Source organism: Cherax quadricarinatus, unplaced genomic scaffold (genome assembly GCF_038502225.1).
Source record: "Cherax quadricarinatus isolate ZL_2023a unplaced genomic scaffold, ASM3850222v1 Contig1708, whole genome shotgun sequence".
Lineage (NCBI taxonomy): Eukaryota > Metazoa > Arthropoda > Malacostraca > Decapoda > Parastacidae > Cherax > Cherax quadricarinatus.
In genome coordinates, this window is record NW_027196734.1 from 1 (window position 1) to 23,633 (window position 23,633).

At 37.8% G+C, this 23,633-nt stretch overlaps 1 protein-coding gene across 1 annotated transcript; it reads left to right on the forward strand.

The window, feature by feature from the left end:
* Positions 1–1,014: 1,014 nt before the first annotated feature.
* Positions 1,015–23,607, forward strand: LOC128693873 (hormone receptor 4). The gene is made up of 5 exons (XM_070081108.1): positions 1,015–1,209; positions 4,319–4,582; positions 10,200–10,392; positions 17,443–17,570; positions 21,384–23,607. Exons 1-5 carry the CDS (start codon positions 1,015–1,017, stop codon positions 21,462–21,464), a joined length of 861 nt encoding a protein of 286 aa, XP_069937209.1. The 3' UTR covers positions 21,465–23,607.
* The last annotated feature ends 26 nt before the right edge of the window (positions 23,608–23,633 follow it).

The following is a 23,633-nucleotide window of genomic DNA, read 5'->3' on the forward strand; positions in this document are numbered from 1 at the left end:
GTGTTCAGCAACTCACTAAATGACAGCAAGGTAGAAAATGCAGAAACATTTTTCACCTCAGCAGAAGGCCACACAGACCAATTGACTGACAGTACAAATCCCATAGATTTCGAAAAAGAAATGGATAACAAGACCACTTAATCAGCACCTGGACCAGATTCATGGAATGCACTATTTATAAAGAAGTGCCAAGTACCACGAGCATGAGCCCTCAGTATTCTTTGGAGAAAGAGCTTAGATCTAGGTGATAATTAAACAGCAGATTTAGGTGAAATACCAGAGGCCTTAGAGAGTGTAGACATATCTCCTTTGCATAAGGGAGGTAGCAGAGCACTAGCTAAAAATTACAGACCAGTAGCCCCAACTTCTCACATAAAAATCTTTGAAAGAGTGATGAAATGGCAGATTACAAATTTCATGAACCAGCAAAACCCAAACCAGCATGGTTTTAGAGCAGGGCGATCATGCCTGTCACAAACCATACCACTGGCAGGGATAGAACCAGCGATCTGAGAGTCATAAAATTCCAGACTGACGCGCTAGCCACTAGGCCAGCATGTCAGTCTGGAATTTTTTGACTCTCAGATCACGGGTTCTATTCCCGCCTGTGGTATGGTTTGTTTGCAATCACGTCATTACGATTTCTTAAGTCATGCCTGTCACAGCTGCTGAACCATTATGACAGAATTATGGAGGCATTGGAAGACGACCAAAATGCAGATGTGATTTACACAGATTCTGCAAAGGCATTTGACAAATGTGATCATGGAGTGATAATGCACAAAATGAGGGCCACGGGCATTATGGGGAAGGTAGGCAGATGGATTTTCTGGTTCCTAACACACACAACACAAAAATTAGTAGTAAACAGAGCAAGATCCAGCATCAATGAGGTAAAAAGCTCAGTGACAAGGCACTGCCTTGGCACCTCTGCTGTTTCTCATCCTCATAGCAGACATAGATTAAAACACCCATCACACTTTTGTATCATTTGAAGATGGCAGTAAAATAAGCATGAAAGTCACTAGGGTAGAGGACACTCAAAAAGTACAGGAAGACACAAGCAGGGTTTTCCAGTGGGCAGTGGAGAACAACATGATGTTCAATGGTGATAAGTTCCAGCTGCTTAAGTATGAAAAGAATGAAGAGCTCAAAAGGAATACTATATACAAAATTCAAGAGGGTCACCAAATAGAATTAAAGGAACATGTAAAAAAAAAAAAAAAAATCCTGGGAATAATTATGTCAGCTGACCTTTCTTTTAAAGACCATAACAAGACAAAGTTCATGAGAGCAAGGAAGATGACGGGGTGGGTATTGAGAACTTTCAAAACAAGGGAAATACAGTGGTACCCTGAGTTTCGAACAGCTCCCAACTCGAACAATTATGTAAGTGTATTTTTGCAAGTGCTTTTGTAAGTGTATTTTTGGGGGTCTGAAACGGACTAATCTAATTAAGACTATTCCTTATGGGAACAAATTCATTCGGTATCGGCACTCCAACAGCCTTCTGGAGCGAATTAAGTTCGTAACTCGAGGTACCACTGTAATGCCGATGGTGACACTCTTCAAATCGCTAGTGCTCCCTCATTTAGAATATTGCTCAGTGCTGATGGCCCCATTCAAAGCAGGAGAAATATCAAAGCTGGAACAAATACAGAGATCGTTTATGGCTCACACTGAACCAGTAAAGCACCTAAATTACTGGGAATACCTTCAAGTTTTGAACATGTGCTCACTGGAGCAGAGGAAAGAGAGATACATGATAATATGTACCTGGAAAGTACTTGAGGGCTTGGTCCCAAATCTGGACACTGCCATAACAACATACTGGAGTGAGAGATATGGAAGGAAGTGCAAAATAAACCAAGTGAGGAGCAGGGGTGCAGTGGGGACAATAAGGAAACACTATATCAACATCCAGGGTCCCAGACTATTCAACATCTTACCAGAAGATATCAGAAACATGGCTGGAACAAGTGTAGAAACCTTCAAGAGGAAACCGGACAAGTATCTTCATCAGGTGCCAGATTCACCAGGCTGTGATGGATATGCAGGGCAGCAGGCCTCCAACAGCAACAGTCTGGTTGACTAGGCAAGCACCAGATGAGCCTGGCCTATGGCTGGGCTCAAAGTAGTGAAACTCTCGAAATTCTTTGAAGGTATATCAAAGGTAAAGGTAGACTCATCTGTAGACATGTCCACCCCACAGATTTCTGAATATATTCACTTTTTCCACACTCCCCCTCTCCTGCCTTAATATCCAATCTCATATTGCCTTTACTTTTTGTTGCTACATTGCCTTTCTGTGCGTGTTCACTTTTAGCTTCCATCTTTTGCATAGCCTCTTAAATTCTTCCATCCATCTTTTGCCCCTTCTCTTCAGAATCTCCCAAAAGAAGTGTCATAAGCAAAGAGCAACTGTGATAATTCCCACTTTGAATCAAATTCATTTGTTTATTATTAACACATTGGCCATTTCCCACCAAGACAGGGTGGTCCAAAAAAGAAAAACTTTCATCACTCACTCCATCACTGTCTTGCCAGAGGCATGCTTACACTAGTTATAAAACTGCAACATTAAAACCCCTCATTCAGAGTACCGGCACTGTACTTCCCATCTCCAGGAATCAAGTCCGGCCTGCCAGTTTCCCTGAATCCCTTTATAAATGTTACCTTGCTTACACTCCAACAGCACGTCAAGTCCTAAAAACCATTTGTCTCCATTCACTCCTACCTAACATGCTCACACTTGCTGGAAGTCCAAGCCCCTCACACACAAAACCTCCTTTACCCCCTCCCTCCAACCTTCCCTAGGCCGACCCCCTATCCCGCCTTCCTTTCACTACAGATTTATACACTCTCAAAGTCGATCTGTTTCGTTTCATCCTCTCTACATGTCCAAACCATCTCAATAACCCCTCCTCAGCCCTCTGGATAGCAGTTCTGGTAATCCCACACCACCTCCTAATCTCCAAACTTCGGATTCTCTGCATTATATTCACAACACACATTGCCCTCAGACATAACATCTCCACTGCCTCCAGCCTTCTTGTTGTAACATTCACAACCCATGCCTCACACCCATACAAGAGCATTGGTATTGCTATACTCTCATACATTCCCCTCTTTGCTTTCATGGATAAAGTTCTTTGTCAGATTCAGTATCATTTTAATCCAATAACTCTCTCAACACTAGCATACATTTCTTTTTCAACCCATTTACAAATCTATAAATATATTAAATTATGGTGACAGTACACAACCATGTCTATAGCCTACTTTTATTGGAAAACAGTTCCCTACTCTCCTACATACCTTAACCTGAGCCTCACTATCTGCATAAAAACTACTACTATTAGTAATCTACTACTTATTCCATTCAACACATGCCACACTGCTCTTATCCATCCTATCATATGTGACAAAAAGTTCCTTTATCTAGGTATTGTTTGCTTGTTTACTTCATTGGCATATACCCGCATTCTGAAAGGGTGGGGATGTTGCAGTCAGATGGTAATCTGAACTGTGATATCACACTTCTTGAGGGACTGATTGAATGATGGTCAATGTGTACCAGCCTTAGTGAGAGACAACTGTTGAGGTAAATAAAAATAAATGTGCATAAATAAATGCATATATAAACAGTACAGCCTCTCCTCACTTAACAACGGGGTTCTGTTCCTAAGAGTAGGTTGGTAAACGAATTGGTCGTCAAGTGAGAAGCATACTAAAATGGTAGTGGGTTTGTGTCAGCCATCTTTAGAATTTTTTTTAATGTCACCTTTGCACCATTTACAACACATTTAGTACATTTTTAAATGTTTATACAGTAGTGTACTGTATACTGTAATAAAAAGAATAGAGGAAATCAGCTCTAATATACAATACTTAGGTTTGCAAATTGGTTGGAGAGCTGGTCGTAAGTCCGAGTAGTTGGTAAACGAGTACGTTACTAAGTGAGGAAAGGCTGTGTACCATATTTTGTGGCCTATTAGATTCATTTTTTTTCCATAAAATGTCTCCAAAAACCACCCTGCATCCTATAAACTGAAGGTCTGTGATGGGAGCTATAAGTTTGGGGTGTGGGGTGGGCTGTAGCTCTCCCAGTTATGTCTGATGCCAAGCCATTGAAACTAAAACAGTCTTATTAGCCGCATCTTTTAAGTAGCAAAATGAGGTATATGTATGTAAAATTTTGTTGATATGTTTGTAATTGTAATTTAAGTCTATGGTATACTAAGTTCAGCTTGCCAAAAATAAAATACATGCACTGCCTGAAGGGAGAGAAATATACGTATATAAAATTCTTTTTCAGAACCTGGATGACTTATTAGACCACAAGAGTGACTTGTCAACCAAATTATGCCAACTGGGTGACTCCATATCCATAAAGCTGGTGCAATGGACCAAACGTCTTCCCTTCTACCAGGAACTACCTGTAGAAGTCCATACACGACTGCTCACTCATAAGTGGCATGAGCTCTTGGTACTTACTACGTCTGCTTATCAGGCTATATATGGCCTACAGAAGCTGGGGTCAAGATCTTCAGATGGCACTGAGGCAGAGTTCCATCAGGAGGTAAGCAGCATTTTTAGAAATGCATTTACTGTAGTACATTAACATTTTACTAGCCACAAGAACATTGTATAGATATTTATTTGACATTAGACTAAAGGACCCCAATGGAAATAAGTCACTCTGTCTGACTTTTTTATAGGTAGTAGGTTGGTAGACAGCAACCACCCAGGGAGGTACTACCGTCCTGCCAAGTGAGTGTAAAATGAAAGCCTGTAATTGTTTTACATGATGGTAGGATTGCTGGTGTCTTTTGTCTGTCTCATAAATATGCAAGATTACAGGTATGTCTTGCTACTTCTACTTAGGTCACACTACAGATACATGTACAAGCGTATATATACATACCCCTCTGGGTTTTCTTCTATTTTCTTTCTAGTTCTTGTTCTTGTTTATTTCCTCTTATCTCCATGGGGAAGTGGAACAGAATTCTTCCTCCGTACGCCACGCGTGTTGTAAGAGGCAACTAAAATGCCGGGAGTAAGGGGCTAGTAACCCCTTCTCCTGTATATATTACTAAATGTAAGAGGAGAAACTTTCGTGTTTCCTTTTGGGCCACCCCGCCTCGGTGGGATACGGCCGATGTGTTGAAAGAAAAGTCTGACTTTTTTACTTTTTTGGGTTATCCTAGGTTCTTTACACATAGGCTGCTATGTATGATAATCTATGTAACTATTTGTGTATACCTGAAAAAACTAACTTAACAATGTAAATTACTTGATCCACTTTCATAACCTTTTAACTGTGTCCAACTTACCAGTATGCAGGTGATGACTGTGCAACTGATGTACTAGTATGCACAATTTTTTGTATCTTCAAGTATCCCACCTGCCAACATTATTTTTTACTTCAGCTCAACTAATTGGGTCTTGTGTAACTTCCTCTTGCCTTTAAAAAAAAATCTAAGATTAGGTGGGTCTATGCAGTGCAGCATGGGGTAACAATGCCTAACTAGCATAAGAAAACAATGAAACTAGGACGTGTTGTTCTACCATCAGCTTTCCTAACAGTAAATGGGGTGCAGAACTGCCAGGAAGATGCCTTAGTCAAAATTTATTGAAATTTCATGATACCAACAGTGGGATTAGGCCAATAAATGTATTATGCAGATTTAACTTAGGATAACCTAATATAGTCTAACAGTGTGACTTAATTCCATGTTTCCATAAGTATTACACCTTGAAACATTTGTAATGTGTTTTACCAGAGGTCTGGAAGGCACACAGGTGTTACGGACACAGAAATTACAGTATGTTTATTTAATCCAGGATATTCTCTCAAGCCTTAATACAATATACAACATAAATAATTTATCTAGGATAACACAATACAGTGGACCCCCGGTTAACAAACTTTTTTCATTCCAGTAGTATGTTCAGGTGCCAGTACTGACCGAATTTTTTCCCATAAGGAATATTGTGAAGTAGATTAGTCCATTTCAGACCCCCAAACATACATGTACAAACGCACTTACATAAATACACTTACATAATTGGTCGCATTTGGAGCTGATCGTTAAGCGGGGGTCCACTATATAGTCACACTGTATAACTTATCTCAAAGCTTTGAGGAATATTACACCTAGAAATAATTGCAACAGAGTTAGAAGGCCAAAGCAGTAAAAAACAGAAAAAACAATTATCTGCTCTAATTTATATTGTATATTCTATGTCGAGCAATATCAGGCTATGCATTTCCCCATTTTCTAATTACTAAAACATCGTGGAATATATCTGATATCATAAGAGTAGTGTTAAGCATTAAAACCAATAAAAACTGAAAAATATTCATGATCTGGCATCAATAAATTGTAAAACATAAATAAATATCGCTGACACATTTACACTGCTGTTGCCAACACTTGATCATTTTTTTGCCAACTTCAACATGCCTTAAAATCTTAAGCTTTTATCAGACTCCACTTATTTTAGTCTTGTTTGATTCAATAAAATGGACTCCCAGTCCATAAGTAAAAAAAAAAAAAAAGAGAGAGTTATTATATTTTTTAAAATCTTGCCATACACTGGAATTTAAATTTCTGGGTATGCCACAGTTAAGAGGTTAAGAAACCAGTCTCTTGGTGGGTCAATTTATCATGGTAGGTAGTGACACAAAAGCAACTTTTATAAACCTCTGCATGCCATCAAATAGGAACATACTTTTATAGTTATGCAATAGATTTACAAGTTTCAAAATACCTGAGTTTTTACTTTTTACCTTGACCTCACTACTGCTAGTGTGGTAATGTGCATGCCAGAAAAAAAAAAAGTCCCATAAATTTCCATGGTATATCTTGCTACATCTACTTACATCACACTGCACATCCACGTATACATGTATGTATATGTATACACATTTATCTGAGTTTTCTTAAATAGTTCGTGTTCTTTATTTCCTTTCATCTCCATGCAGAAGTTGTAAAGAATCCTTCCTCAGTAAGCCATGTATGTTGTAAGAGATTAAAATGCTGGGAGTGGGGAGGCTGCTAACCCCTTCCTGTATAAATTACTACATGTAAAAAGAAAAACTTTCATTTTTCTTTATAGGTCACCCTACCTTGGTGGGAGATGGCCAGTGCAGTTAAAAAAAAAAATCTCCCAAAATAATTTGCCCAAGAAATAAATTTTTTTTGCCTAGGTTTGAATACCACATTTATATAAGAACTAAACTGTAGTGATTCCAACTTAAATAATGCTTTATTGGTCAATTTAGCAATGAAAACTATCTTAATTTTTAATTAAAGAGTCCCAACCAATTGGCAGAAAAAAAATTACCGTAGCCAGAGTATGATACTAAATGCAGTAAAGATTGCTTCATTAATGCCATCCTGATGGGAGAAAACCATTTTGAAAAGTACAGTGGAACCTTGAGTTTAATCCATTCCGTGACCTAGCTCATAACTCAATTTGCTCGTACATCAAATCAATTTTCCTCATTTAAATTAATCTGTCCCAGCACCAGGACAAAATATTTCAATATAATGCTATCAACCCTACAAATTATTTATCTTTAACAATTCATCTAATATGACATAATAAACAATATAATTAGCAGAGAAACATGATATAGACTCTAGAATGAATAAAATAGGCCATAATATGATGAGTGATGATACTGGTGGAAGCAGCGTCAGCGTTTCATCCTTTTTCTATCGCTTAATCACTTAACTAAGTTGTTACACTCGTAATGCTACTTTATCACTGAACTTAACTGATACAATTTGCTTTAATTCCATGGAAATCGTCCTCTTTTTTTCTTCTCAGCACTGTCTCTTACACTTACTTTCTTAGAACCCATGGTTAGAAAACAGAAATTTGGCCAAATGACTGCAAAAAAATGCAAGCAAGCATGAGAGAACTGCTCCCATGGCGATGTAAACATGCTGACTCCTTACTGGATGTTTTGCCATCAGCTGCGCCAACTAGTGTCAGCATTCTGAATTATTATTATGTATTACATATGTATCATTATTATTATGTATCATAATTATTATTATTATTCTTTCTTTCAACATACTGGCCGTATCCCACCGAGGCGTGGCGGCCCAAAAGCAAAAACGAAAGTTTCTCCTTTTACATTTAGTAATATATACAGGAGAAGAGGTTACTAGCCCCTTGCTCCCGGCATTTTAGTCGCCTCCTACAACACGCATGGCTTACGGAGGAAGAATTCTGTTCCACTTCCCCATGAAGATAAGAGAAAATAAACAAGAACAAGAACTAGTAAGAAAACAGAAGAAAACCCAGAGGGGTGTGTATATATATGCTTGTACATGTATGTGTAGTGTAACCTAAGTGTAAGTAGAAGTAGCAAGACGTACCTGAAACCTTGCATGTTTATGAGACAGAAAAATGGACACCAGCAATCCTACCATCATGTAAAACAATTACAGGCTTTCGTTTTACACTCACTTGGCAGGACGGTAGTACCTCCCTGGGCGGTTGCTGTTTACCAACCTACTACCTAGGTATTATTATTATTATTGTTAATTTAGGGAATTGAAGCTCACTTATTATTATTATAATATTATTATAGTTAGAATATCCTAGGTAGTAGGTTGGTTGACAGCAACCACCCAGGGAGGTACTACCATCCTGCCAAGTGAATGTAAAACGAAAGCCTGTAATTGTTTTACATGATGGTAGGATTGCTGGTGTCCTTTTTTCTGTCTCAAACATGCAAGATTTCAGGTACGTCTTGCTTCTTCTACTTACACTTAGGTCACAACACGCATACATGTACAAGCATATATATACACACCCCTCTGGGTTTTCTTCTATTTTCTTACTAGTTCTTGTTCTTGTTTATTTCCTCTTATCTCCATGGGGAAGTGGAAAAGAATTCTTCCTCCATAAGCTATGCGTGTTGTAAGAGGCGACTAAAATGCCAGGAGCAAGGGGCTAGTAACCCCTTCTCCTGTATAAATTACTAAATTTAAAAAGAGAAACTTTCGCTTTTCTTTTTGGGCCACCCTACCTCGATGGGATATGGCCGGTTTGTTGAAAGAAGAAGTTATAATAATAATAATACCTACGTAATAATAATTATAATAACGAGAGCTTCAGTACGCCACCAACTCGGTGCACTGTTTATCTCAGTGTGGGAGTATTTCTCTTACGCTTTGCTTACATTTTTTAGTCAGTTGGCCAAATTTTGTTTTTCTAAGCATGGGTCCTAAAAACAAGTAAGTGTAAAGGACAGTGCTGAGAAGAAAGAGGATGATTTCCATGTAATTAAAGCATGAAATCATAGATAAATAAGCTAGGTGTGCAGGTTTTGGGTTGAGGGGGAAGCAGGGGAAGCTGGCTCGTAACTTGGATGTTGAATCGTAACTCAGAGCAAAAAATCGACCCAGCGACGGCTCGCATCTCAAAAAACTCGTACGTTGGGACACTCGTAAGTCAAGGTTCCACTGTACTACAGGAGGGCCACACTTACACAGCAGGTTAGGTTCTGGGCTACTGCTGTAAAACGATTATCACTGTAAAGTGAAACATAGCTTTTTTTTTCACTTTCAAATGCGTATAAAAGCTGATGATATGTTTACACTATCATATTAAGTGAGCAGTAGAGCTAGGACTAAAAAATGAATATATGGCACAAACATTACTTAAAATAGTTTTGCATTTACCTTATAGTGAGTAGTGAATATATTTATTGTAGGTAGCCTGAATAAATGAAAAATAGGTATATAGTGGTACCTCGAGTTTCGAACAGCTCCCAACTTGAACAATTATGTAAACATATTTTTGTAAGTGCTTTTGTAAGTGTATTTTTGGGGGTCTGAAACGGACTAATTTAATTTACATTATTCCTTATGGGAACAAATTCGTTCAGTATGGCACTCGAACAGCCTTTTGGAACGAATAAAGTTCATAACTCGAGGTACCACTGTAACTGAAAACTGCTTTATTAGTGAAATACTATAAAGCAAAGTGCTGTAAAGTGGGGCCCTCCTGTACACTACAGTATGGTACTTTAAAAACTTGGTTTGTGATGAATAATTTCTAAGTAATTTGAGAAAATCTCTCACACTGTTGATTTTTTTTTTTTGTGCAGAATAATGTAACTGGGAATTCTCTATACAGCATTAAAAATAATAATTACATATTCTTAACAGGTATCCAACAACCTCTGCACATTGCAGACCTGTCTAAATTCTATGATGGGGAGACCTATCACCATGGACCAATTGCGACAGGAGGTTGGTGTGATGGTAGAAAAAATTACTCATGTCACACTAGCACTTCGCAAAACAAAGATACAAATTGAAGAATATGTCTGCCTGAAAGTCATTGCCATGTTAAACCAGTGTAAGTTTGCCGAGTTATTTTTGAATATACATTAACATAATCCCTATAATAAGCTGAATAGGATGAAAAAGAGCATGTATAAACCTGGGGTGGAAGGAATGAGGGGTAAGATTCATCCCAGGAATGGAGGCAAAGATGAGTTTTAGGGGTTTGGGCATACTAGATAGGAGTGAATGGATGTGCTGTTGAAATGTGGACAAAGGGACTTGGGGAAACCAGTTAACTGGACTAGAGTCCTGGAGGGGGTAAGGGTAGCACCTTCACTCTGAAACAGGGGTTAGGATGTTGAAGTAAAGAGGATAATCTGAATTGTGATGTTGGCACATTTCTGGCAAGACAGTGATTGAATGAATGACAGTGAGTTTTGTTGGTTCCCCAGCCTCAGTGGGAGATGGGTGGAGTGTTAAAAATAAACATAGTATTTAATTTTGCCTTTACAAAATTTATATATAGTACACCGTATTTTTTTAATGTGTATAGTAATGTACTGTAATTTATTCATTTAAGACCTCCTAGTACTTACCGTACATCACAGCCATAAGGCAAACATTTTCTCTAGAAAAGCTTCTCTAAAATATGCCTTTCACTTATGAACACGATAGTATACTGTGGAAAAAAAAAAGAAATACCCAGTCAATATATACGTAGTTAAAGAATGTCTTCATATCATAGTCTACCCAAGTGTTACATAACTGAGATGTATTTCTATATAGTTTATCATTCTTACTTAAAGTTTGTCTCATTAAAATAGGTTATAAAACTAGCATCTCACTTTTTACCTCTCCTTGTTTTACGACTTTGTAATAGACATACTGTAATAAAAACTTAATAATATCCATACTTCAACACTGAAACAAGCTTCAAACATGTAAAATAATTTCAAATTGGCATGTTTATCTTGTTTGTAGCTTGCACTTTCATAGGGACAAAAAAAAAAAAAAACATTTATGGAGAGGAACTTTATTGAGATGATTTGCTTCTTCAGCCACTACATAAGGATGCACAAAAAGCAAAGTTTTTCAAGTGTAGACAGGTGAGTGGCTAGGTTCCTGAGATCATTATGTGAATTGCAACATGAAATTGCAGGATAAGCCTGGTTGTGGACCGGGCTGCGGTGGCATTGATCCCCAGAATACCCTCCAGGTAGAATGCAGGTTGCCTACCAGTCCTCCTGAGGACCTGTTTATGCAAGTTGATCTGGGCTAAACTGAAAGTGTCTTGATTCTGTTGGATTGTATTTTGTGTATAAATTAGTGCATCTTCCAGGCATCTGATTCATTGTTTTATCCCTTTTCCTGACGACCTGCTGGGTGTTCTTTCAAAACATTAGGTGTGCAGTCTTGTCAAGTTGTATAACACAGATATTATTCGTGTTGAGAGTCCTGCAGGCAGTGTGTTCTTGCAACCTGATCTGTAGGCTACAGGAGGGTTCTTCCATGTATTTCTGGTCACAACTGCCACATGGAATAATGCAGACACCTGAGTTGTCCTAGTCCTGGCAGATGCCTTTTGCCTGGTCAAGTCTTTCAGGGTTGTTCTTGTCAAGGGTAGGTGTAATATATCTTGTGGTGTGGCCTGCAGAAGGATGAGTCTTCTATGCTGTTCTATGGTTTTGGTGAGGTGTAGATTTTGTGTGCACGATCCTTGGAGTTCTGGATAACGTGTGAGGGAATAACACCTGCATGATACACAGGGACAAGACCCCACACCTTATAAACAATTTGGCAGGTTTAGTGTTTAGTTTTGATTATAATAATAATACATAAATAATTTTAAAGGGCTGGTAGGCCACCTGCAGTGCCCATATCTTGCAAATCACCTCAGGATCCTGGTCACTCACTCACTGACTATGCTTCCATAAACTTACTTGTGCATCCCTGTGTATTGACTGAGGAAGCCTATTTCACAGGCAAAATGTCTCGATAAAGTTCCTCCCAGCAATTTTTTTTTCCTCCACTGTTGGCTTTGTGCAATTTACCTCCATCTACACTTTTAAATAGTATTTTACATTGTAACTTTTGTATAGATAGCAGAAGGTGCAAAAGAAAATGTGCAGTGTGCAATAAGGACTTTAAATTACTGGTACCGAAAATCTTGATATTGAAAATAATTGACATGTGCTATATTAAATAATCAGGATCAGAAGTATTTATAATTCTCTATTTTTGGGACAAAAAAAAAATTAAAATTTTTTTTAAGTGTAAGCAAAGGAAAAGAGCTACCAGAAAAAACACTAGAAGTTTTCTTTGCAAACAGTGATAGATCACTGAAATGGTCTACAAGTGGATGCAATAAGTTTTACAACTACCAAAAGTTTTAAAAACTTTTAAGATAGTTTGAATACTAAAGATGGAGCACTACAAGCTAAGTTCAACTCCTGTAGCTACAAATAGGTAATTACATACAGTATTTGTGTAGTTTTTGTGTGAGTTTGTGACCATACAAGAATCTCTGTTTTGGTTAGAATTGTCTGCATCAAGGCAGGGAGCAACGAGCCATGTCTACATTGGTGAGAAGACATACTCCCTTACCAGAGGACAAGTTCATATAGGTTTTTCCTCCTTAGCAATGACTGCCTGAAATAAAAATGAAGTTGTAGAGATTATTCAAATATGATTCAGGTTCAAAACCTGAGACACTATTTTAAACAATAAAGATTGCTTATTATACAGCGGACTCAGTTTGCATGGGTTAGGCTCCTGAAATTGTTGCTACTTATAAGAAATCAAGTGTTAATAACACATGAGAAAAATGGGCTGTATTCTTGATGCTCCATGAAAAGCCAAGCATATTGTAAATTACCTATTTCATCAAAAACAAGGGTGTGCTAAAGTATCGGTGGGCATTGGCCAATTTCGGTGGTACCAATGTAAGTGGGAATCAGCTCATTATGATAGTATCGGCATCAGCAAAACAATTGGTATTGTCCCACCCCTAGTCAAAGTTTTTGATACCTTACACTAGATGTCACAATGATGATGATGAAATGTGCAGACAATTATGGGCACAAAAAGTACAGCACATAAGTTTAGCCTAGGATAACCCATTAATGTCAAACTGTACATAAAGCTAAAAAAGAAAAGTTATGCAAAACACTATTTTCTTTCCGTACCTTAAATTCTGACTGCTGTTGCATGTTTATTTTGACATGAGTGGAAAGGATTGCTGTGGCCCTACTGGGCCAAGGCTGATGGCTGTGGATGATAGAATGAGTTGTCATCCACTGCTGCAGGGAGTTTTTGCACCACTCTGCATGTGCAGTGGCACTGCAATGTCTTTAATCACTCCTCAATTCAATGGCTGTATCTCAGATTTTAAATTTAGAGATTAAAAACATTTTGTATTTGAGTTCACATCCTGAAAAAAAGATGAGGATTATGGGAATAAAGAGTGGTTCTTAACCCTTTGAGGGTCGACAGGCCCTCTCCGAAACTCGTTCACAGGGTCGGCCAAATTTAAAAAAAAAAAAAAATTATTTTCTCTTATGAAAAGATAGAGAATCTTTTCCCGATCATAAAGACACCAAAAGTTTGAAATTTGATAGAAAACTTACGGAATTATGCTCTCGCAAAGTTAGTGGTCTCGGCGATGTTTACGCATCGGCGATTTTGCCCACTTTGCGCCCCATTTTCGGCCAATTTCACTGTACTAGTCGACAAAAAACATGAATATTTCGCTAGAACTCCATTTTTTCTATCGAATGGGTGCAAGAAACTACTCATTTATGAAATTCAACTATATAGTACAGTGGTCAGAATTTAGCAATTTTGCCAATTTCACACAAATTTCAAAAGATGCCAATTTCCGAATAGGGTCCAGAATAAACAAGAAAGACATTCCTGGCACTAAAATGACATTTCCTCTAGTCATTAGTCACGTCTCAAGGCCCCTCTTATATTCTTTTGCTTTCCACTTTGAATTTTTATTTTCACAAAAAATATAAGATTTACTGTTATGCAGACTACTGCATTAGTGTAAAAAATGGTATAAATATTATTGGTGCACTTGTGAAAGAATATTAGACTCACCAGTTGACGTGTATTGCACGCTTGGCACGATTTGTTTACTTTTGAAGTTTGGTAAAAATCGAACATTTCTGCTACTTTGAGCTCAATTTCAAGGCACCTTTCTTTGTAAAACCAGTCAAAATCATCTCAATTTCTGTAATATGTCTTCCATTCTATAAAATGAGACCAAGAAAACTAGAATACAACAATAAATACCATACGAAAATACACTGCAAAGTCGCTGATTTATTCAAAAAAAATGGTCAAAGTTTTTTTTTTCTCATTATGCACTGTGTGCTGCAGGATTTTTTTTAGACTGTGCACACTGACCACATAGACCCATTCCTTCATATGAAGGCCTACCAGCTTTCTCCCACTAGATTTGAGGCCGCTAGAATTTATGAGTACTAGTACGTCAAAAACCCCTACGCGTAAGACGTACTAGTACGACGAAAACCCTCAAAGGGTTAATGGTCAGGTACATCTCAACTTAGGGAATAAAATAAAAGTACAGGTTGATCATCACTAATCTGGCAATCAGTAATCTGGAACTAATTTTGGCTAGCACAACTTCAAATTTCCAGGGTTGCCACACAACCTGCCGCTACTTGCTACATAAATCATTCCAATTTCTTTTTCTCCATTTAATGTTATAACCTGCTCACTTTTAGCCCTAGCCATGGTTCCAACAAATGAAAGAAATGCTTCTTATTGTTTAAAGCACATACACTGTACATTGTCCATAAAAGATAAGGTGGCTTTGAAGCCACTGTTGTCGCCATGAACTCAGCTCAGCTCAGATAAGCTGTGACCGGTAAATTTGGGCCTACATATGAGAGAATAGGTCTGTGTAGTAAGCGTGCACTATATAAAAAAATCCTGCAGCACGCAGTGCATAATTAAGAAAAAAGGCAACTTTGCTTTTGGTGTAAAACAGTAATTTTGCGGTGTATTTTCGTATTGTATGGCTATATTCTCGTTTTTTTTTTATCTCATTTGATAGAATGGAAGATATGTTACAGAAATAGATATAATTTTGATTGGTTTCACACCAGAAAGTACCTTAAAATTGAGCTCAAATTAGCGGAAATGTTCGATTTTTGCCAATGTTCAAGAGTAAACAAATGACATCACTGTCCAATACATGTCCAACCCGCCAGTCTAATATGCACTCACGAATGGTTTGACATATACAATTATTGTAATAACTGTAATAATTTACTGTTATGCAGTAGTCTACATAACAGTAAATTTCCTATTTTTTTGTGTAAATAAATATTAAAAATGGAGAGCAAGCATAATATAAGAGGGGTCTGGAGATGTGACTAATGAACAGAGAAAATGTTATTTTAGTGCTAGGAATGTCTGCAATGTTTATTTTGAAATTGGTATCTTTTGAAATTTGTGTGAAATTGGCCAAACTGCCTATTTCTGACCACTTTATTAGGTAGTTGAAATAGGTGAATGGGAGGTTTCTTGTACTCGGTCGAGAGAATAAATGGAATACTAGCGAAATAGGTACGAGTTTGGTAGACTGGAACAATAGAATGGGCCAAAAATAGGGCATAAAGTGGGCAAACTCGCTGAACGTAAATATCGCCATTGAATTAAGTGTATTCTAACCTAGCCACTCTGTAATCCAGCAAAATCACTAATCCCAATGATGCCGGATTAGTGATGGCCAACCTGTACTGTAATTGATGAACCACTTGCTAAACAAGGCCTCACTCTCTGAGGGGTGCCAGATGTGATGTTGCCCTTGGTAAGGGTGGGTGTAATACATCCTGTAGTGTGGCAGTAGGAAGGATGTCTGTGTTCTTTGGTTTTGGCAAACAGAAGAGTTTGTGCATACTATCTGGTAAGACTGCCAAATAACAGGCAAAGTGCTTTTTTCTTCACCTTTCAAAGCACGTGGAGTCTGTGAGAAACCAACATGGGCTTAAAACTGCCTGATTCATTAGTATGCAGAAGCAAGCTAAAATGGCTCTTGACTACCTTACAGCTTGCCAATATAAATTCTAGATGGCAACTTCTTCCAAAATATGCCTGTCTCATCAGCATTAACATTTTCTCAGGCTTGTAGCCACCACTGGAGATAATTTCCTCCAACTGTGCAAGGAAATTTCTTGTAACAGCATGGTAAGCAGATGTACTTTTCCCACTTAATTTTATGTTATACATCCCACTGCACACTTTAAACCAGTGGAACCAGCCAGAACTAAACGAGCACTCTGCAGGCTTTCCAATATACTCACACTACCATATACTATGATAGGGTTTTTCCTTTACCAAAGGGCATCATGTGGGCTCCCTTTAGCATATCAATTGCTTCTTGTTACTTTGAAACAGGCATAGTTTCACACTTATTTTTCTTGTACCTTCAGCCATGGTTAATATCCCAGGACAAGTCAGCCTGATGAAAAGACTGAAAATGCAGATAAACATGAGAGTATGATACTGGTCACATTCAGAAGGCAACTGACTGTGTGGGTGTGTTGTTTAAACTGAGGCTTAGAGGGAAATTATTCCTCAACTAGTCAAAGGAGATTTTTGCAAATGACTTACAGTAATGGCCATAAAATTTAAATAGAATGTTATTAAAAGCTAAAATCACTGTTTTGCAAATTATGAGTCTAATCTCTAATGCATATTGAAATATAATTTGTCTAATACAAACAAAAATTACTTTAAATTGGCAAAGCCAGATTCTGGGAATTCTCAGGTTGATCCTATCTAGTGTTCAGATGAGGTGTCACACCCAAATCAAAGTTTTCTATTTACCTGGGAATTTGTGTTATCAGAATTGGTATAACTTGAGTGTTTACTGTGTAGAATTTATGGAAATTGGTGACAGCATTCATAGTTCATCTAATGAAAAAACTCTCAGCCTTCAGTGATGATGCTTGCTAATGAAAAGGATTACATAATTTTTTTTTACTGTGCTCTTAATATTGTACTTTTTACGAGTCTAGAATTCATTTACATAAAGTCTAACAAAAAAATTTAATGCTTCAATCTTAATATAATTTATTTCTTCTTGCAGCACGAATCAGCCATAAAGAGTTGGAAATAATTCAGGAACGTTATATGAGCTGCCTTCGGACCTTCTGTGAAACCCACTATCCCTCTCAACCCACCAGATTCCAGGACCTGCTAGTCAGACTCCCAGATGTAAGCTATTTAAAACTTAACTTCTTTCAGATATAAAAATGAGCCATTACATTTGCATATTATTACATTTATAAAAATTAAAAAAAAAAGAGAAACGGTACATATAATAACGGTAAGAAGACTATCCCTACTAGTGTTACTACTACTACTATTACTACTAAAACCATTCTTTCTACTTCTCCTCCACCCCCAGCTTCTCATCTATAGCAAACCTTCAATATAACAGACTAATAGGTGGTGTCCATTATACCAGAATGTTAAAAAATAGTTTAAAGTGCACATAAATACTCTACTGCATACCTAATATAGCACTGTATACAAAATTTACACATTGAAAATAAAGAAGTTAAAAGTACAATTTAACCAGTGGATTTTGCCTTTACAGCAAAGATTTGATAAAATTCACTAATAAGGGGGAGAGGGTACCTAATTTACCGAATATTCCAGTACAGTGAAACCTCGGTTTTCGTCTTTAATTCGTTCCAGAAAGTCTCGCAAAAACTGAATTCGGCAAAAACTGAAGCAATATTTCATATAAGAAATAATGTAAATCCGATTAATCCGTTCCAGACACCCAAAAGTATTAACAAAAATGCGTTTTATAGAGAATAACTATAGTTTTTACATACAGAAAACAATGAAAAATAAATATAAAGGACTTATGAAATGGATAAATGAACATTTAACATAACTTTTACCTTTATTGAAGACTGTTGTTGGTGTATGGAAGACGGCAAGGAGGGGAGAGGGAGGAGAGGGTATTGTTTGGATGGGTATCCCCTTCCATAAGGACTTCAGGTATCAATCCCCTATCCAGGGTCACTTCCCTTCTTTGTCTTTTACTGGCACTAGGACCAGCTTGAGAGTCACTGTACCCCTGTCGCACAAAAATATCTGTCCAGAGAGGTCTGTTTTTGGCGTCTCTTTAAGATTTGCCTAAAATGGGACAAGGCATTGTCACTGAACATGTTGCAGACACAGCTTCCAACAGCACAAAACTTTGTAACTTACTCCACTTTGCACATGTCCTTAATCACTGAAGAAGGCACGTTCTCCCCTCTCTCTTCCTCCTCCTCATCTGAAGCAATTCTATCATGTTTCTTGGAACTTTTTTTGGCTCCATGGTGGCTTATTTAGCAGTCACATTCAATAAACAAGCACAAAACAACAATGGATTATTAAGAAATGTTTCATATGAAAGCACAGCGTAATGTTCACTCAACGAGAAACAAAGCCAGACTGACTTAGAACACGTGCATGGGATGCTTTGTGTGGGCACAGGCAGGCGAACACACATGGTATGGCAAACAAAAATCGAGGTGATGAATGAAAACTGGGACAAAATTTTGATGGAAAAAGTCGTCAAAAACCAGGGCAAACGAAAACCAAAGTTCCACTGTATAATGAATGTTTCAATTAAGTGGATGCAGTCCTCTTAATTGATCATTTACGTAGCTGATATGGACATCACTCAATGAAACATACTTAGTCCAGTGTACTGATGGACTACCGGACATACTAAGAATAAACTAGAGTACTATGCAGTATTATCTGAAGTGGACCTGAAAAGAAAATGGGTTACAAGTGCAGAATAGTACAGTGCAACCTCTCCTCACTTAACGATGGAGTTCCATTTCGAAGACCACGTCGTTAAACAAATTCATTGCTAAGTGAGGAGCATACTACATTGGAACCTTTTTTTCAGCCGCAATCCATTCCAGAAGGTCGGCCTAAATTCGATACAATGTTTCTCATAAGAATTAATGCAAATACAATTAATCCGTTCCAGACACCCAAAAGTATTAACATAAAATACATTTTTTAAAGATTAGTTGTAGTTTTACATACACAAAACAATGAGAACTAAATAAAATAAATTGATGAACATTTATATCACTATTACATACCTTTATTGAAGACTCTTGTTGGCTTATGGAGAGAGGGAGAACTGATTATTGTTTGGAAGGGGAATCCTCCTCCAGAAGGACTTCAGGTATCAAAGCCCTTTCTGGGGCTACTTTCCTGCCTGCCTGCTACACTCCTTGCCTCCCTTCCACATTCCCTGCTACAATCCCTACATACCTGCTTACACTCCCTGCATGCCTGCTACACTCCCTGCCTGCCTGCTACACTCTATGCATGCCTGCTACACTCCTTACATACCTGCTTACACTCCCTGCATGCCTGTTACACTTGATGCATGCCTGCTACACTCCCTGCCTCCCTTCCACACTCCCTGTTTCCCTGCCACACTCCCTTCCTCCATGCTACACTCCCTGCATGACTGCTACACTCCCTCCCCTCCATGCTACACTCCCTCCCTCCATGCTACACTCCCTGCTATGCTTCCTCCCTCCATGCCTGCTATGCTTCCTCCCTCCATGCCTGCTATGCTCCCTCCCTCCATGCTACACTCCCTCCCCTCCATGCTACACTCTCTGCATGCCTGCTACACTCCCTGCCCATGGTGGCTTATTTCAGTCACACTTAATAAACAAGCCACATCAGCTTCCTAATATGGTGGATATATGAGACAACGGCCGAAATACGGAGCAAAATTTCTGCAGAAAAATTGGCCTAAATACGAATCGGCCGATAAACACAGCAGCTGAAAAACGAGGTTCCACTGTATAATGGTAGTGGGTTTGTGTCGACCATCTTTGATACTGGTTTAATGTCACCTTTGCACCATTTATAAAATTTCTGGTATATTTTTAAATGTTTATACAGTAGTGTACTGTATATTGGAAAAACAGAATAAGAGGAAATCAGCTCTAATATACACCTATCATCCGACTTACGACCAAGTTCGGTTCCGAGAAACTGGTTGTGAGTCGAAATGGTCACAAGTCAAACTTTACTACTGAATATCAACATAACATTTTTGTAATGACCTTATTTTATTGTTTTATTTTGGTATTTCATGTTTTACTTTACTTTTTATGCTGTTAGTACTGTATTTTATAGTGTAAGGTTTAGGATAAACACTGTGTACAACACAAATAGTTGTTTATTTCCCAGAAATTTGGTATAAAAAACACGGTCGTAAGTCGAGTGGTCGTAAGTCGAGCAGGTCGTATGTCGGATGGTAGGTGTACATTATTTAGGTATAAATACGGGTCAGAGAGCCTGTCGTAAGTCCAAGGAGTCGGTAAATGAGTACGTTGCTATGTGAGGAGAGGCTGTAAAGTAATTTTTCTTGCCTTTTTCTGGTTTTCTGTTTTTGTTACATCTTACACATCCAGACCACTGAAACTCCAGCCTCTAGGCTTGTTAATTCAAGTTTCTGCTCAACAATTAAGGTTCCATGCTTTTTCTTGGCACTGTCACTTTAGAGGCCACTGTTTTTAACATTATACATGGTACTTTAATAAAATTAAAAAAGTAAATTTAGGGTAAAATTGGATATGAAATAACGATGGTGTGAGCGTGTGTGTGTGCAGACATAACATAATGACATGGGCATTCAATGGCAGGCCTCACTGCCCAGGAGCAGTGAAAGGGGACATATCCAGGACTAACCTCAAACTGTACAAACTTGCAATTAAGAGGGGCCAGTCCAATTTATTGAATTCACGATCTGACCTGATAGCTGTTTAATATGGTGGATTTGGTCCATGTCACGGTTAATTTAACTGGATACCCCATTCAGCATACATACTGAGCCTTTGTCAGGCCAGATTTTTTGTCTGCTTTAACTGACATCCACTTTACAGGATTCCATTTTATCAGATCTTTATTGTAATTTTATTTAGGTTGTAAATGTCTAAGCTGTTTGTATTTGTGTTAATAAATATATCTTGTACATTTCAGATTCAAGCAGCTGCTGCTAAGCTATTAGAAACAAAGATGCTGTACGTTCCCTTCCTGTTGAACTCCACCATCAATAGATAGCAATAAACCGATGGTTGGTTCTTGGAACAAGTCAGCTGCAAGGCGTCTTGTAGTGAACCATGTGCCGTCCTATGTCTCTGCTGTAACCAGCAGCAATGAGGGTGCTTCAGCCACTCTCACCATCATGCCTAGCAGTTGCCCACATCATGATTGACAACTAGTGACCAGTCCATGAACGTTACCAATTTCTGCAAGGAGCATGATGTTAATGAAGTGACAATTTAGCCAGAGCATTTATTTTGCTAAAGGAAATCATCAGTTGTTTTTTCCAGTGGTTGTGCAACCAGTTTACCTGTGATGGGGTGTGTACCAGTTTTTCAGAAATTTATATATAATTTCTTTTAAAGATTTTATAAAACTTTCAGACAGTTTACCAAAGGCTTTCTTTAGTAGAATGTTGTGGGTATGTATTAGGATTAGGAAAATTCTAATACCCTAAACAACAGAAATACTTAACGGTTGTGTGACAGACAAGTTGTGCACTTACTAGTGGCACAATTTCCCTTCCACTGATATTTTTCACGGCCATCTGAAAAACTTCCTACTAGTCGCAGAACGTTGAGTCTACTTAAAAGAATTCTAGTTTTATGGTGTTCTCAAGAGTATGACCAAGCACAAGACAGTTATGGCAGTTTTCCAAAGGTAGCCCCAGGTGGGCTACTGGGAGGCAGTAAGTTGGTGCAGGCAAGTTGTTGGTTGGGAGTGTGATCCTCAGCTCCCTCTAGTAGTCACATGATTGTGTTCTACAATGAGGGAGCACTTACATTGGTACCTGCAAGGATGGGCTATCAAACTCGTTCAGTATATGAACAGTATTGTATGAAAGAATCCACTCTTTTTTAAGTATTACCAGCAGTTTACAAGGAAAAGTTCCTAGAAAGATCCTACTAACAGTTTTCAATGCACTGATCTCAAAAGTGCAAAGAGGTATTATACGTCTTGTAAAACACATCACTTTTAAATGTTAAGATTTATACAGATGATTTGTATCTCAGAGGTGCAAGCCTCATTATTGTCCTGTGCTGCCATATGACAGTGTACCATTTATACCTTTATTAAGGATGAATAATTCTTAGAAATAATATATGGGAAAATCTTTTATTAAAAGTACATTTTTGTAAATACACTTTTGCAGATGAACGTTTTGTTTGTACAGTTTTCGGTACTAGAGCTGGTGTATGTTGTGAAGGTGTGAGTGTGCAGGTCTGTGTCTCCAGTGCAGGGCACAGACGGAGGCAGCTTACAGGGTACTCATCAAATAATGGCATTTTCTCTTGGCAAGTCTCAATTATGCATCAAATACATTATTTTTGAGTTATAGTATTTTACAAAGTTCCTGTTATTAAAATCTCTTATCACACTGTAAAATAGAATAAAATTGAAAGTCTTAATAGATTTCATTAAAATATGTTAAGTTTACAGTACTTGCTTATTTTATTTATTATTTATATTTTTAGTTAACATATTCTATACATTTTCTTACAAATATAATAAAACTTCCCTGGAAAGTGGTTCAATAATTGGAGGCTCAGAATGGACCTGTGCTTCTTTCAACAAGTACCTCCTGTATATTTAATACCTAGGCTTGAACCTCAGAACTCGATTTACAAATTGTGTACAGTATTTTAATTCGAAAATAATTTGAAACCAAAATTTTTGTAATTAGCTTTACCACATTATGAAATATTTGATAAAAATTTGCAAGTACATACATGCTTGTACACAGACCAGTGCTGCTGTACAATTTTTAAGTTACCAGTGGCTGCAAAGTAAATCTTACAAAGGTTGACTTAAGATGCAATGAGCTGTAGCATCACTACCAAAAATTCTCACTTTGCAAGAATATAAATTACTTATGAAATTACTGATATTATGGGGTAGTGGCATTGCAGTGGCCAACACTAGTCTTTGATCTCACTCTTATTTTTAAATAAATTGTCTTTAATGCTGAATATTGTCAACATGACATTTTCTGTGGTGTGAGATTAACATTCATGCAAGGCGAGTAGTATTAGGCAATGATGATGCAGCAGTAGCCAAAGTCAAAGCAGCCGTGAGTACACTGTAAGCCGACTCCTTAGTGTAGTCAAGCAATCAAATTTGTTGCTTCTATATTTAATGAAATAAACAACTGAACTTTGAATATTGTTTTTTAAACCACTTCCATAT